We start from the raw sequence: 17,646 nt of genomic DNA on the forward strand, positions 1-17,646 counted from the left end.
CGCAATACAGCTTCATGCGACATGAGTGTATTACCCTGGACCAGCCAGAATTACACGTGTAGGTATGAGAGAATAAACAATTCGCTTCGGTATTAATTTCGCGATATATATTTTTGCGAAGAAAAAACCTTTGTGTACTTAGCGAAAATTCCCCCTTCGTGTAAACTACAGTTACAGTACTGTCATGATAATTATATATAAAGAAAGGAAAATAATACCGTAACGACACTCTTTATTGATAAAACATTTTTATAACTCAAATATACAATAATAAGATTTTTTATGTTACATGTATAATTGTTTAACTTCGTCAATTAAACTTCTTGTCAGAAGACGTAACAGTCTCCGTCGTTTGGGGTTTATGGCTTTGTAAATGCAATTGTCGACGGAAGTTCCTAACTGCGTCTGTGTAAAAACATGGAAGTAAGTATCCAGTTGTAATATCCGGACACTTTGGTGTAAACTCCGGGTTGTTTCTTTTCCGAACAGCCTTTGTAGTCTAAGCCTTCCCAGCTAGTGATTCCTGGAAAAAACGAGTCGGAAAACAGAAAATAAATTTTAATCCAGAAACTAAAAATTTGTTTTATAAGAAAATGAATATTTTTAAATCTTGAAATGTTTTGACCTCCATAAACGACCATTATATTTCGGCATCCAAAATATGAATTTACCCCCTCTTTCTAACTTTACATATTCTCAAGATATCCGGTATATATCAAAACACGAAAAGATAAGCGTAACTCAACCCGAATATTGATGGCCAATGCTTAACCGTTCTGTACAAATATGTTTTAAAAGTTCATGAAGAAATATGAGATTACCTAATATGGCCCATCGCCCATCTTGTGTGGCCTTTGATCCAGGTAAATTGATAAATGGCGTTTAAGGAGACAAAGTGATGGACACAGGCTTGTTAATACTTTACAGAAATGGTTCTAAAAAGTTCATGAAGAAATATGAGATTACCTAATATGGCCCATCGCCCATCTTGTGTGGCCTTTGATCCAGGTAAATTGATAAATGGCATTTAAGGAGACATAGTGATGGACACAGGCTTAATGATACTTTAAAAATGGGTTTTAAAAGTTCACGAAGAAATATGAGATTACCTAATATGGCCCATCGCCCATCTTGTGTGGCCTGACATAGTAGAGGTCCTCCGCTATCTCCCTGTCGATAGAAAAGCAAAAACAATGATCTCAAGTACTGTATTGTTGTTAAGTTTCGCGGGTGTAAAATTTCGGGATTTCCTGTTCAGAACTTTTTCGCGGGAGCTTGTTTTCGCTGATTATATCTATATCCTTTGATCGCTCTGATATGTAAAACCATGATTTTGATAAATTCAGCGAAATATTAATTTTCGCGAATTTGGATGAATCTGCGAATTTAGCGAAATTACAAACCCCGCAAATATTACAATATGCAGTATATCGCAAATATGTTGTTCAATAATCTTATGGTTCATCGCAAGAGCTTTGTACTGTACCGTGAACTCGCGATTATATGAACAATGACAGTCCGGAATAACCTGCAATCCGGATATGGAAAAGTTGGTAAACGAATTTAATTATTGAAAACGTATTAATCCAGAAGAAAAATCAATATTCATTTTAGGATTTCCGACAGTGCACTGTATAACGAAAATGGTTTCCATTAACAAAATTGAGCATTCAATATTAATTTTTGTGTGTGTGTATACGATGTCTTTCATAGAAAGTGGTCAGCATCCAAGACAGTCGACGAAGCGGAGAGCCGGTTGCGACACAAAGATGTTGTGGGATCAACCGCAGTAGGAAGGCAGGGCCTAGGAAAATCAAAACACACTCTCTGGAAGAAAGTTGATGTCACAGAGAGGTAATCAGAAGCTACAGAAGGAGAAAAGAAGTAGGGAAGATGAAAGAAGATAGACCAAAGCAGTGGAACTGGGTGTTCAGGGGGCCTGGACAAGGTGGGACACAGAACTACGTGTTCTATCCTGGACAGAAATCTGAAAGTACCTGCAAATCTAACTGCAGCTTCTCCTCCGATCTGTGTATGATGTGCTAACAACCAGCTAATCTCCATAGACGGAACCTTGTAGAAACACCAAAGTGACCTCTGTGTGGACAGAGAGGAACTCTCCAAACATACACCTCCTGTCATGTGGTCTTATCACAGGGGAGATGTACGTGGTGCCACAACAAAGTCCTTAGGGAGCTGACTGATGTTTTGGAGAAAGAGCGTCGGAAGAGCGTCAGGTCCAGTTAACCAAGGTCTATGCTTACGTACACTAGGTTTGTGAGGGAAGGTGAAACAAGGACATCTAGATCTGAGAAATCAATCGGAATTATCAGCAAGGGAGGGGAATGAAGGATTGAGGTACATCTCAACCAGAGATTAACTTTTCCGGATATTGTTCCCACCAATTTCAGACCGGATATGGTTCTATGGTCACCAGGAACAAAGAAAATCATCATTATCGAACCAACTGTCCCACGGGAGGAAAGGTGCAGTGAAGCACAAGAAAGGAAGAGGACGAAGTATGATGCATTGCTGAAGGAATGCAGGAAGCAGGGCTGGCATACATGGAACTACCCTTTTGAGGTTGGATACAGCCTGTGTGGAGAATGCTATCTGCATTAAGTTTATCAGGCAGGATCAGAAGGACAGCAGTGCAGAGGATGCCTAAGGCAGCGATCATCATACTGGGTGTGGATGAAGAAGGACACCAGTAGCTGGACACCCACCAACGAAGCGCAGTGACCCATCATCACTCATATGGGCCCCCATCCTGAGAGTGTACCGAGTTAGGGGTCGAAACACGCAATGAGGGAAGGCCTCGGCTGAGGACGTCGGCGGGGCTGCAGCATACCACCACAGCTGCATTTAGGTATTTTTTTTTCGCTTACTTTAATATACATGTACTTTAGCTGCATTGTCAATTTTAAGCATGTAAATAAATAAATCTTTTAACCCACTTTAAAAAAAAAATCAAAGTGCGTCGAGGTTCAATTATGATTTTTATACATGGCTTAAACCGTTTACGAAACACATATTTCGATAACATGAATGATTCACAAAAATATGGAAAATACATTCTGTGGGAAATCGAGTACGTACTGAAAACATCAGGCAGCTGGCTATACAAATGGATTACGGTTCGAACCAAGTGCTTTTCTAGGAACGGATGCTGACGACGATTTTGTGATGAGTTTAAATGTGCTCCTTTGATTATATGTATTGCAAAAGTGGAAAAAAAGCATTAAACAATAAATTCATTAATACATTTAAGAAAAAAGCTAAGGTAGGGATATAGCAGATTCGGGAAAAAAGATCAACTGTCGAGACCTACCTTACATGCATCCACGCTACCGTCGAGATATCCAGCACAGATCATGTGACTGGTCAGTTTGTCTCTGTAAAGATTACTGCAATCTGTGTGGTTAATGACTGGTAACATGGCCTGTTTTAGGACATTTGGCCAGGCTGACGGATCAAATTTAGGTATACTTTCTGGCTCTGAAATAAATCAGTATAAATGTTTGGTATAACAGCTATGTCAGTAGAACGAATATACGTACCCGGCCTACTATACCCTTGGGAAAGACGACACCATTATCTGTCAAAATGTCTTTTGAGTTACAATATTGCAGCTAAGGATGACCTAGCTCAATATGGACTCAGAGAAGAAAATGGACAAATTTTTATTGCGCGCTACTTTTTCTGCCAACTGGGCTACCGTGGTCGCCGGTAACATAGCGAAAACCTAATATAAGGCCTATATGAACTTGATTCTCTCGAACACGTTTCTTTTTCAGTGTCGAACTGTTTTACATCAGTTGTTTCTCATGGTCTGGCATTGAGTTTTATAACAATACTACGAAAGTAAGCAAGAGAGCAAGTTGACCTTAATCACCCACCTGTTTCATGAAGTAAATGTGAAAAACCAACTTGTATTTCATATATCATATTCTTTCCTGGGTTAAAATCCCACTCAATAATTTTATGGTTTAAAATGATGTTTTCAATTATCAAAAACTGTCTCTCATTAATCTTCATTCATATGAGAGATATCAATTTGTAATTTAAAAGAAACCCTTTTGGCTTCAACACTACAATTTTGAATCTTCAACCCATACGGATGTTACCTGAACATACCAACTTTGAGCGATATCCATTTTATTCACCTCTTTTAGCCCGCCCCTAAGGCTCCCAGTAGTCAGCTTAACTATTTGTAATGTATTTTGAATCCATAAGACATAGGTATGCTACATAAACAATATGAACGATATATATACATAACTTACAGAAAGGTCATTTCATAGGATTGCGACAAAACCAATCCTTGGGGTTAGCCCAACCTTTGTTCATTTTCAATCCCTATCCCATAGTAGTGCTACAAGCTATCCAACGACTAGTGCAAGAAAGGAAATACATAATATGGAATATAGCTGAATTGATATCTTTGGCCACAGACCCTCAGGACCAGAGGTCATCAACAATTTGTACAATTTTGAATCCGATCACATATAGATACTACTAATGATTGCTATCCAATACTTCGTGTTAGAAAATTAAGCGTTACATTGGCAAAAAATAGGGTCGGTAGGTCGGTTTTTTTAGTGTCTTTCACTCTAAAATAATGGCTGGAACCGGAGTCTGAGACCGAAATCCCGACTTTTATTTTTTTTCGTAGAAAAGTGGGGGAAAATTAGGATCGGGGGTAAAAAATTAGGTTCGGTCGTTTAACTCTAAATAGACGATTTGTTTTTGACCTTATATGGAAATATGTCAATTTTTTTATGTCAGCGGTTATGAACAAGTTGATTGAAGACAGACGGACGACGGCAAAAAAGATAGATAACATTAACAAATCGAACTATTCAAAACGAAAATAAAAGACGCATAAAACAGTTCATTATAGTGATGAAAGCGAACAGGTCGTCAAAAAGTATTCAAATTAATTTTTCTTAATAACACTAATTTTAGATACATTTTCGTTATAAAACTTTTGTTTGATTTGTAATATTTACTCCTCTGTTTTGATGTTCGACATTGTGACCTTTGTAGAGAGAGTATTGAGCCCTATACAGTATTTTGACCCGGCAACCGGTTCACTGGATAATTATGCATTTTAAAAGTAAAAATGATTTCTGGCAGGTTATTATTCCTACGTAAAAATGATATGAATTTGGAAATCCAGATTGAAACTTGATAAAGAATAGGTAAAAACATAATAATTTCAGAATTTTACATTGTAAAATGCGCCTTATTTCAAAATGACTACCCTGGTTAGAGTTTAACTGAAGAACTCCATCTTTTTCTCTCTGGTATTATGGGAGAACCTTGACTTTAGTTATAAAAGACAATAACTAAATACTATTCGATAGTTTTAATCATACATGAATAACTTAAACGTTTTGGCTTGTAGTTGGTTGTTCTTTTAAAGATGCTACACAGCCGACGAATGATATTGTTTTCCTCTATCAAACGAATTTGTTTCTTCAGTTACAACAGTTTACACCATTAACACCATTGAAAAAAAATCACTTCAAGATAAAGAAGTCCATGGCACTATGCCCTATATGGAATGAAAAACTGATTATGCATTCACCAAAAGCAAAACAAGTTACTTCATGTTATTGTGTGTGTCGATTAGACAAAGTTTACGTGGGTAATCGCCAGTTATTGTTCGCGTGATGAGTATCGTTTTCAAACTTACGTGTTTGTCTGCCCCATCCAGTGATGACGCAGTTATCAGTTCCTTGAGCGTCACGCCCGATCAGACACACATGCTTTACGTGCTCATTAAACCTCACGGGTTGGTTAAGTCGCACTAGAGCTATGTCATTATCCAGGGTGTCGAGGTCAAACGATGGATGCACGAGAATATGGTCTGCATGCTTGATCTGCAGATATTTGTCCGCAGTATTTGCTGTGTTGTTATGCAATCCCACGCGCACCTCAATATCATCCGTTATGTCAGGAATGTCGTGTAGAATTAACCTATAAAGACAATTATTCGTTATGGTTTGATAAGTTTAGCCTTCTATTAACAACCAATGTCAGTTATGCAAGGTTTACGCTATGTTCCTGGCGACCATGGTAGCCCCGTTTGCCCGAAACGTAGTACGTCGTGGAATTTTGACTATTTTTTCTTTGTATTTAAGTTGAGCTCGGTCTTGCGAAGATTTGCCACGGTCTTTTACGGATTACGTTGTGGACCGTGATATAGGGGAAGAGCTGTTCCCGGAGGTTATATGTACACTACGGCTTTAGTACGGTCTACCAAGGATACCACTACGTTCTCTCTATATTTTACACGTTTTGGTAAAGCAATGATACGTTTTTCACGGTCCGCCAAGGCTAACTATGGATGATAGTCTGATGCCGGGCTCTTTTTGGAGCAAAGGAAAAATATTTATTGCCGAAAATTTCATGTAAAACACATTTTAATTACAAAATGTGTTAAAAGAGAATCTAAACTATATTTGGTGTAATATATAATCATTATGTATTTAATGTATTGTATAGTTTCACAGGAGGTAGATATCCAACTGCTCAACACTTACTATTCCAGAACTCCACAATAGAATTGCCGATGTCTTCCTACTGCTCTAGGCTTCTTCAAAACGATCATTGAAATACATGTAGTTACTTTAGATATCGAGATATCATGAAACATAGAACTATTCGTCCTGCTTTTTGTAATTATAGATTTCAAATCGGTATAATTTGATGGTTAAAATGTGTTTGACAATGACTATTTCTATTTATTACTGCAAATAATTCCAAGAAGTATCAAATATGTACAAGGCCAGACAATGATATTCCATCATATATTGCTTACAACGAAAGGCCGTAATATGACGCAACACGCCGTATCACGTCGGGCTTTCAACTGTTACAAGCCGTGATGTTCCTTGACAGAACGCAGTGGAACGGCTATCATCCACCTTGGCTTGCCGTGAAAACCGTGATAAACCTGGACAAAACGTGCAGCCAATCTGTATCAACCGTGATAAAACGTGGAAAAAACGCAACAGGACGTTAAAAACTCACCGTGAGATTCCGGGGAACTTGCTTACTGCCCGTTCCACCACGGACCATCTGCATGTTCTGTTTCGGCCTCGTACATGATACTATATCTCTGAACGCCGACATTTTGGATTTACCTGAAGGGTAGATTGTTTTGGCAGTGGTTATAGTCTTTTTCCTAACAGGTAAATTTACCTGTAAAAGCTACCTGTTGATACTTATCTACATGTATATTGATTATTATACATTTTTATTCCGATTAATGTTTAGAATTAATACAAGAAACATATACACATAATACATGTTTCTATGAAAAAATATTACATAGAATGTATGAATGAAATCCAATAAGTTGATATATGGAGTTGAAATATCTTGCAAAATTATATTTACATGTATGCCTTTAATGCACAGTAAAATGAATATGGTTAAGACTCCAAGTAACAGTCTACAAATTCAATATCATTTCATTTAGTATTTTTACAGAATTAAATAACTTCCAAAAATATTTGATATCTAAAATTCACATAGAGCATTAAAAAGCAATGATATTTTAAATGTATCATTATCAATTAAAATATATATATATATATAAATGTTTGTTTGTGCCGGTTTCAGTAAATTACTAATTTAAACTATAATCAACGGGTCAAACTTTTACACAAATCAACTTTTTATAAACCTTTCTTTCTCCTCCCACCTTCTTACAAAATATTTAAAGGTGTATGTATGCGAAATCAACTGTGCATGGTCACAAGAAATGAAAATTGGCTAAAAATGTAGCCCTGGAAAACTCCTATGTCAGAACAGATTCCTGTTACATTAAAAGATAAACCGTTAAAAAATTCTGATAAAATTGAAATATGACTTTGGGTTTTTTTTTCATCTGGAACCCAAAATGCATAATCCCCATATAGCTTTTTATTAGTTCTTAGCATTTACAATGTATATAATAATGTATGTGAAAGCACTGATTATCTTTAATTACTAATCTACATTATATTGTAAGCAGTGTCAAAAAAGTTTTCCAAAAACCATCGATGTGACCTATGATACTGATTGAAATACACAACAGGTGAAAATAAAGACAACTTATATGAAACAGTATATCCTGAAACAACGCCTACCTATTATTGTTGATAAATATGTTGGCGTTCAGAGAAGATCTAGGAGACCCACCCGTATGCGCTGTTGCGTTTTGTTGCGTCAAACCCGTTTTATTAATTCCTGTGACGTTCACTATCTGTACCGTAACTGCCGTACGAGCCGGCGAGCTTTTTGACAGTTTAAAAATTTGGCACGGCATCTACGGTAATCACGCACGGCCGCTCACGTTTGTCTATCACGCCCTTCTGTGTTGTCTCACGCTGTCTCGAGGTCACCACGTTTAGTCCACGGTGGTTTAAAACGGGGCTGACGTGGCCGCCGGGAACATAATGTAAATCTTAGCATTAGGATGACCTTCCCTGTGTGAAACGTGTTGCGTGTGTTAATGTCTATATAGCGACTAAACAGTGTTTTGATTGCGTTAAAGGTGCTATGAACGCAATGAGATACATTTTTGTGTGTACAGACATATTCTACATGCAGCGCTAGCCCGCTATACATGTACATGTATGTAGGATATATATGTATCCCATTGCGTTCATACCACCTTTAACGCATTCAAACACTGTTCTATTTATATCTTTACATAAGTATGTCTATTTTTACATGTTCGTGACCATATTTAAAACGACGTTGGTTCCTAAGCTAGGTAACTATGGTAGTCAGGATGGCCGTAGATACAGTATAGTTCTGGTTGTTGAATGTAGCGACATATAACAATGACAGCTTTCAATTATTTTTAAAAGATGTTTTTTTTTCCTTTTCAATTTGATCATATATCAATATTGTCCATTTCAAATAAAAATTGAGATAACCGAAGCGGAACGACTACCGGTTTGTATCGTTGTTAGGTCAATGATGCGGTCCGAAGTGGAGCTAGCCGCCATATTTAAACGAGGAAAGTTACTTTGATATAGCCTTTTGATAGCATGACCGTTGAGCTGCTGAATATATGTGTCGGTCTACGAACGCGATATAATCTAAATTCTTCATAGTCATTACTTTTATTTTATAGTGCGGAGGATAGACAAGTGCTTGCATTGTGGGTAGGCCTATTTTAAATATGAAGACCACAGGGACCTGGCACGAAAATTTTTAACCAATAGTATACTGCAGTACATATATATATATTATAGTATCAAGGGGATGAACTCGGCGGTCGAAAAAAACGGACCTATTTTTTTAAAACCGTGATTATTTTAATAAATTGGTTCTATACAACATTGACGGATATCTTACCTTAAAGAGAAATAATTTATCTTTCCATTGAGTGCTTGATGAACAAAATTGGCCAAGTATTGACGAAGTTATGGCTTGATGAATCAGGAAATTTACGTCAAATATGCTAGGTAGACATTTCCCTGTCCGGTCGAAATGTCGTCTCGGCTCTAATGGGTACCTCAAAAACCAAGCCAAAATCACAAAATCTACGCTTGTGGTTGTAAACAGTACCCATAACTGTGTTCATCCACAATCTCCTTTGGAGGTGTCGTGACCCGTACTTTGTAGAAACTCCATTTAAACATCGTGTAGCTCACTTACTTTAACCGTCACCGCCATGTTCATTTTTCTCTCGGAACGCTCCTCGACTTTACATATCGTGACTACATTATGCAAATTATGTAGTGTTGTGCTTGTGGGTAAACTCGAGAAGCGTTCCGAAAAACAAATGAACATGGCGGTCACGGTTAAAGTAAGTAAGCTACACGATGTTTAAATGGGGTTTCAACGGGTCATGACACCTCCAAAGGAGATTGTGGATGAATACAGTTATGGGTACTGTTTACCACCACAAGCGTAGATTTTGTGATTTTGGCTTGGTTTTTGAGGTACCCATTAGAGCCGAGACGACATTTCGACCGGACAGGGAAATGTCTACCTAGCAATTTTTTCGTAAATTTACCGATTCATCAAGCCATAACTTCGTCAATACTTGGCCAATTTTATTCATCAAGCACTCAATGGAAACATAAATTATTTCTCTTTAAGGTAAGATATCCGTCAATGTTGTATAGAACCCATTTATTAAAATAATCACGGTTTTAAATAAATAGGTCAGTTTTTCTAGACCGCCGAGTTCATACCCTTGATACTATAATATATATATATGTATACTGTTAGTTTAACAAAAAAAATCGTGCCAGGTCCCTGTGGTAAAGACGGGGGTAAAGCTGATTATACTGTTTCGAATAGGTTACCTGTAATGTTGGGTTTTTTTCTGGAAACCTGTTCATGACCTGTATACCTGTTGTTCGCTAAGACGCTCCCAGAATTTGACCGTACACACATACTGATGTAACTATGATGACCCGAACATTCCTATAGGAAAGCCCCCACCCCTCATTCCAAGGCTGTACCCCGACCAGCGATTCGTTTTGTTGTTAATTACCTTTACAATGCTTGAACACATCTTTTGTTTTGATGTTAAATACATATTGAATTGGATCCAATAAAACTCTTTATTGTTATTTTGCAATCCTTCAACTTAAGGTAGGTCCATACTTTTGAAAATCGCGCCAATTCATATGACGCTATACCGGAAGTTGCGGAGGTTGTTTTGAATTCCAGAATGGTTCCGATACGCCACGACACCCCACTTGGATATTTTTTCAACAGGTGAAAATTGTCTACATATAATATTGAGTGTTTAAAATCATTAAATAAATCAAATAAAAGCAGTTGAAAATTATATGCTGTCTCTGAGATTTTTGCGATCCCTGTCGTAAATGGGAATGGATTTTAAAAACCGGAAGTTCCGTTCGTCGCTATAAATCATAAGAGGGGACCCGGCCATACCGAAATTCCGGAATTCTCTAAAAATCGCATACGGATTTCCTTTAAACGCAAAATTTGGAGAAAATCATAAAAACAAACAGACATAAACCTGGTATAACATCACAAAAACGTATGAACTGATGTGGAATGTTTTTTTTGCGGCATGATTTTTAAAAATAGTCAAATATAACCCATCTTAGCACTGGATGAAATGGGGGTAGGGTTGCGAGTTACAAACTTCAAGCTTACAAAATTGTAAAATTTTGATCGAGGACCCAATGTTTTTATATGATATTTGAAAAATATATTACCTTGGGCATATCATATACAAATATTGTGAAATTGACATGGGTTTTCATTTCCTTTTTGGCCTACTCATTGATTTTTTTACGCGCGAAAATATGGCAAAACATGATAATTACGTATAGAAACGGTCCTGGGAAATAACAAAAATTAGTTAGCATTTGTAAAAATACAAGAGTTTTGTATATTGTTCTATCGTTAGAAATTTAGGACAAAAAATCAAGAGGATCGAGACTACATTTACCCTAATATTACAGAAAACATAATTTTATGAATTTTTCTATTTTTGGCCAGCAAATTTGCATGGATGGTATACTTCAAGCTCAAATATCTCAAAAAGTAGTTCGAGAACACCCATTTATCTTTACAGATTTGAAATCTACATGAAAAATGCAAGAAAATAAGACCTGTTAGAAAAAAATGACATGGGTTTTCCCAAAAGTATGGAGCTACCTTAACACGCAAAATCTTATCAAAGCGAGAACCTGCACTGCGTTTGTGTTCATACGTCATTGCGATTACGATAATTTGAGCACAACTCTCCTCCCATTGACTATATAGGGGCATATGCTAATATATACTTTTGGAGGTTGTGGTATATTTGTGTATAGTGGAACTCTTGGCCTTTTTATAGTGGGTTTTTTTTCACTGAACAATGCCGCTGAAGACAGCTTGCTTTAAATGCGCAACAAAGTGATAATGAAAACTACACTATGAAAGTTTTGGGTTAACTAGACAAGAAAAACAAAACCTAGCTCACTTTTTGTCCTGTAGTTAACTATTGCCCCTGTGAGAAAGGATCTTGGTTCTGCCCTGCCGTGACATATTTATTTATAAATTCTATAAAAGTGATAGTCTGCTCCTGTTCAGTATAAGTGAATGGAACGACTGGTTTGCTCGTTCTCAGTATAATCTGTTCAGTAATATGGTGGTGGGAGGGGAGGGGATGTGGAGGTGTGAGATTGCAGGGATGGGCGTGTTTCGTGTCGTTAGGGATATGAGTCTTATTATTTCAAGGAAAATAGATATCTAGTTTTCAAACAATGAATACTGCGATTCTGTGTTTTCATTATTAAATAATTAATTTTCTCTTTGTTACAGGCTTTCTGATTGGTCTATTCATTTTTTTCATTCCACGATGAAAAAAAATCCGAGAATGGCGCGGAATTCCCGACGTTATCATGACGTCACAATAGAAACATTGACGTTGCGTATTGATTTGGAAAAAATAATCCCTTGGAAAAAATCAATGGAATCGTACGTGTAAATGTATTTCATTTTATAAAGTAGCCTGGGAAATTAATTATAAGTATTGAAGTCACTATTTTTTAATTTCATCGGGGTATGAAATAAATTGTGTTTGCAAACTTTTGTGAGAATCCGCTACGCGGCTTCAATGCTTAAATATAATTATATATATATACAGTACTTTTGAAGATGTTACTGTTTTTGTGACAAATCAAAAATTCGATCTTTAATACGCGAAGTTTCAAACACTGAATAATACGTTTCTGCTCTATATACAGTACGTTTGAAGGTGTTTTTTTGACAAATAAAAATTCGGCCTTTAGTTCACGAAGTTTCAAACTCCGAATAATACGTTTCTGCTATGTATACAGTACTTTTGAATGTACTCTAAATTTTGTGACAAATATTCGATGTTTAGTACGCGAAGATGATCATGCTAACTTACTGCCATTCCACAAAACAATGTGCTGCGGACACTATCCAATGGTTATCAATGATACTCCCAGCGCAAAGATGCTGTCTCAATGTTTTGGAGAAGAATGAGACCTGTAACATAAACACATTCAGGCTCAAGTAAGAATTGAATATCCCGTCTTTGCATATCACAGACTTAGCTCCTTTGCGGGTAGGTATCGATTGTTACGTCATTATTTTGTGAGCACAATTCACGTCGTTTTCTCCGAAATGTATGACGATACGATCGCAAACACATGACGTCACAACCCACCCTACCCGCAAGTGCAGATAACTCTTTAATACGCAAATACAGAATTTTTTTTTTCATAATTACATTTTTTTCATTTTTAGTCTTATCAAACTTATCTTATTGCATTGCACTTCATAACCTTTAATTACAGTGACCGAATAACGATGCGCTGAAGTTTAATTTTATGTGATGCCCTGAAACGTACAGGAAGATATGCTTTGATATTTTCTAAAATATAACTACTTCCTATTTCAATATATACACAAAACTTGAAAAACTACATAGTCCTTAAAACATTTTTCCTATGCAGATCTAGTTTAATAAAGGCTTCAGATGTGCACAAAGAAATCCACAAAAGCTGATTCGAGATTAATAGATGGAAATTTTGTAGCAGCAGAAATAGGTTTCATAAACAACCATGACGAGATTTCGCTATCGAGACAGTGATGATTTGTTTTAAACCATATTCATGAAAAATTTTCAACATTTCTATTAGTTACCAAGGTTTTCACACACAAAAATTAAAAAAAAAAATAATCCGACCTATTCAGATTTGAACACCGTATTGTGTTGTGTAGATTAAAAATTATATTATACGTGTAAAACATTTTTCTAGAAAATAATTAATATCAAACCGATGACATTGTGTCAATCTGACCTTAAAGCATGTGCCTTATTTTCTACAAATTTTTACAAATCTACTGTACACTGTTACCATACCATCCATGGCCAGCTTCCATCAACAGCCTGATCTCCTCCAATAATTCTATGGATAGGAAAAAACGGTTTTATGGGCTGATCACCACAAGAAGATAGATGATTCAGTATCCAATGATTTTTCCATCGGTCAAAACGCTGTGTATCAGCAATCCCCAATGCAGTCGCTGATTGGTCAGTTCCAACTTCCGGTGCTTGCGTGTTGGGAGTTTCCGGTTTCGTCGTAGTGGCTGTGATATTAAGATGTGGATGTGTGCCACCCTGTGTTGAGTGACTGCCTGATTGATGAGAACTGTGACCAAAATGGTTGAGAAAATACTGCCACAACTGGCTGGTTAAATGTGTGTTGTAAGTCGAATGTCCATGTAACCCTTGGTGAAAAATATTTCCTGAAAATATATTATTTCTTAAAATTATATTGAAAAATGTACAAATGAATTCTTTCAATATCTCATATCTATTCGTCATTTTAGTTTATTTTAAAGATGTTCCACCGCTGGCAAATGGTATTTTTTCACTATCAAAAACAACAGCAGACGATTTAGTGTTTTTCTTCAGTTACAAAAGTTACTTATTTTACACCATTACCATCATTGAAAATTATAGTGTACTATTTTACTTTAATAAAAAAATATTTAGAATTATTAAGTGCAACCCGAAAAAATCCATGATATCATGCCCTATATGAATTAAGGTACTGATTGCGTAGATAACCAAACATGTTATTTTATATATACACTGCCCTTCAAAAGTTCTATTACACATTCAGTTTTACAAATATACATAAAATACAGAAATGTGTAAACCTTTTTTTAATACAGACATCAGTATATATTATCTATCAACTTATTTATCTTCTCTTACTCATTTATAGTTTTTTTTAGAGAATTTCATATGTTACAAAACTTTAGGAGGGCAAGTGTATGTATTTTTTCTAATTTTCATAACGGCTTTGAATAGCAGAAGCTATCTACATATCCCGTTGAGCACGTTAGCGCTCCTCTGAGAATATGTAGATAGCTACTGCTATTCATAGCCGCTATGAAAATTAGAAAAATACATTCAATTCATACATTTACATTTGAATAATTTATGAATATAAAAATTATTGAAAGGTTTTTATATTATATTTAAAACTATGACACCCATAAATGACGAGAAACGAAATTAATGGAACAGCTGGATGACGAAGTCGTTCTACAACGTCGTGTTTTCAAGCTTCCGCCTTCCGGTCGACCTTTTTTTGCAAATGACAAACGATAAACAAGAAATATTATAGTTAAAATAAGATTTGATTGACTTATTACAGTAAACCTTAAGTTGATTCTATACCAAGAAGCAACACATCAGATATTATACATTAAAATATTGTGGGGGACTATTTTTTATTGATATGAAACTGGCGCATAGTTTGAAATCAGCTGATCGATGCACGAGGATCGTTGTATTCATATTGTATTCATAATGTTTTCATAGGCAAATGTTTGTTTTCTTCAGTTGGTTGATTCATATAGTGACGAAACACTCAGAATATAAATATTAGACATATAAAATAATACATATACGATTTAACACCAAATATCATCCATGTGCTATCTTATTTAAACTCTATCAGCTTTGGAGCATATTTAGATGAGAATCCATACAGTTATACACAGATACATCGATTTAACTGACTGTAGAAAGTCAATGAATTTCCTTTGTTTTGAGTTGCACTATAACTACTTACTTGAATTGATTAAAAATACTAGTACAATGTTAAGTTTCCCGAGTTACGTTTTGAAACTTATTCCCGAGGGATTATCTTCGAGAATCATATATTTAGCCATCAAATGCACCATTCACACGACAGGTTTCGAAAGGTAAAACCATGATTTTGATAAATTTCCGCGAGGTTTCAAAATTTGCTAATATCAATGAATCCGCGATTATTAGTAACCATGCAGTATTTAAAGTCTATTAAGTTAATATACAAGGGGCAAAATCTTCTAATAGCGGTCTAGTCTTTGGACGACATTATATATCAACGGTTCGATAAATGAATCGGTTTGGATATTCTGACACTGTCTTTGTTTATTGTTTTTGTTCCTGTTGGACGCTGTGGATCATATTTCCTTGTCATTATTTTGTAGAGCTTATTCTGCACTTGTGGGTAGGTATTGATTGTGACGTCGTGTAGTTGCGAGCGTAACGTCATACTTTTCGAAGAAAACGACGTGAATTGCTCTCACAAAGCAATGGCCTAACAATCGATACATACCCGCAATGGAGCTAACTCTGTAATATTCAAAGACGGAATGATAGACTTCAACAATCAATACTTCATTCATATTTCTTCATTTTAGAAAGAAATAAACATATTTATGGCAAGGAATATTCCCTACTCTCGTTTTCCTCTTTTGAAGTATACTAAATATTTCATTGTGAAAAGCAATTTGTTAATCTATGTATTAAATTGAATTAAATTCAAACTTTATTGACATCACCATTACATCATATGCTGCCATCTACCAAAATACATGAAGATGATTAAGCATTATATAGTTATCCCTCTCCATTGTGTATAGTAAAAACCTGCACGCATCATACAAACATATATATATGTTAATTTCTTCTAAAGTTCGACACAATTAAACTACTTTAAAAATGTTTTTTATTTGCCTATGAACTTGTCTAGATTAATATCGGTCTTCGCGCAAGAAAATATTCTAGACCTACTTTAGATAAACTGGGGTGAAATTGTTTTTAAGCGCAAATATCACATAAAGATTTCTACAATTTGAACATCGCTAAAAAGAGAGATATTATTTATAGTTGGCATATCATATTAGTAGTACATACGCATTTACCAAATTTTGACGTTTTTGCATAGTATCAAAAAACTTTATTTTTGAAATAATATTTGCCTTGCTGAGCACAATCCCTCCTTATCTTTACACATTACATATGGTAAACTAAGTGATTAATGTTTCTTCATTCATTCATCAAATTCATTCATTCATTCATTCATTTAATTCATTCAATTCATTCATTCATTCATTCATTCATTCATTCATTCTGAACTTTCCGTTTTGATTCTTCGCCTTCTGATTCGTGATTGGTTGATATCATGCAATCACATCATTAATCATGCTATCAGCAGATTATCGTCAGTATGTTCTTTCAATAGCGCTTCTTTCAATATATTAGTTGTCGACAGAATTTCATCCAAGAGGAAAACAAATAAATATAAATACATATAAAATATATTAAATACTTCAACCAGTTAAGCAAAGATATCAAACCTGTATATATATGTGGTATATGGAATGACCGTCCGGACGCAGTTTGTAAGCAAATGAGTAGTGTATATCCAGTAAAAATAATCATCTTCGGGAGACACGGGGATTCGATTCGGCGATTTTTTCAATTATGGCAATTCGGTATCATTGCTATTTAGCTATACCGCATTAGCATTATTTAGGCGTGCTTCCAGTAATGTCACTCTTACTGACAGACTTATCGGGGTACCGCTGAGAGGTAAACACTCCTCGAATACCGTTATGATAAAATGATCAACAGCTTAATCCCGAGCTTGTGTGATCAGGGAAACACTACGATAAAAAGCCATATTTAGACATGTAACCGTTCACAAATCTAGAAGGTTAATACACAAGGAAACATACAGCCTGACAAATTAGTCGGTCCAAGTCCTAATGGGCAGGGCGCTGGTAGCATCGGCAATCATAATGGACAGTAAATACATGTAAATGTCTATCTACATAGATACAAAC

The 17,646-nt window shown here is 35.8% G+C and overlaps 2 protein-coding genes across 2 annotated transcripts in view; one reads left to right on the forward strand and one right to left on the reverse strand.

Moving 5' to 3' along the window:
• Nucleotides 1-17,646, forward strand: part of LOC138324112 (kinetochore protein Nuf2-B-like) — a 237,268-nt gene that overhangs the window by 109,893 nt on the left and 109,729 nt on the right. The window lies entirely within an intron of this gene.
• On the reverse strand, nucleotides 216-17,290 carry LOC138324105 (trypsin-like). The gene is made up of 7 exons (XM_069269174.1): nucleotides 17,158-17,290; nucleotides 13,877-14,262; nucleotides 12,896-12,996; nucleotides 5,702-5,985; nucleotides 3,332-3,498; nucleotides 1,110-1,170; nucleotides 216-523 (listed from the first exon to the last, which is right to left on the reverse strand). The coding sequence occupies exons 1-7, from the start codon at nucleotides 17,240-17,242 to the stop codon at nucleotides 396-398; spliced, it is 1,212 nt and encodes a 403-aa protein (XP_069125275.1). The 5' UTR covers nucleotides 17,243-17,290; the 3' UTR covers nucleotides 216-395.

This window comes from Argopecten irradians, chromosome 5 (assembly GCF_041381155.1).
Source record: "Argopecten irradians isolate NY chromosome 5, Ai_NY, whole genome shotgun sequence".
Classification (NCBI taxonomy): domain Eukaryota; kingdom Metazoa; phylum Mollusca; class Bivalvia; order Pectinida; family Pectinidae; genus Argopecten; species Argopecten irradians.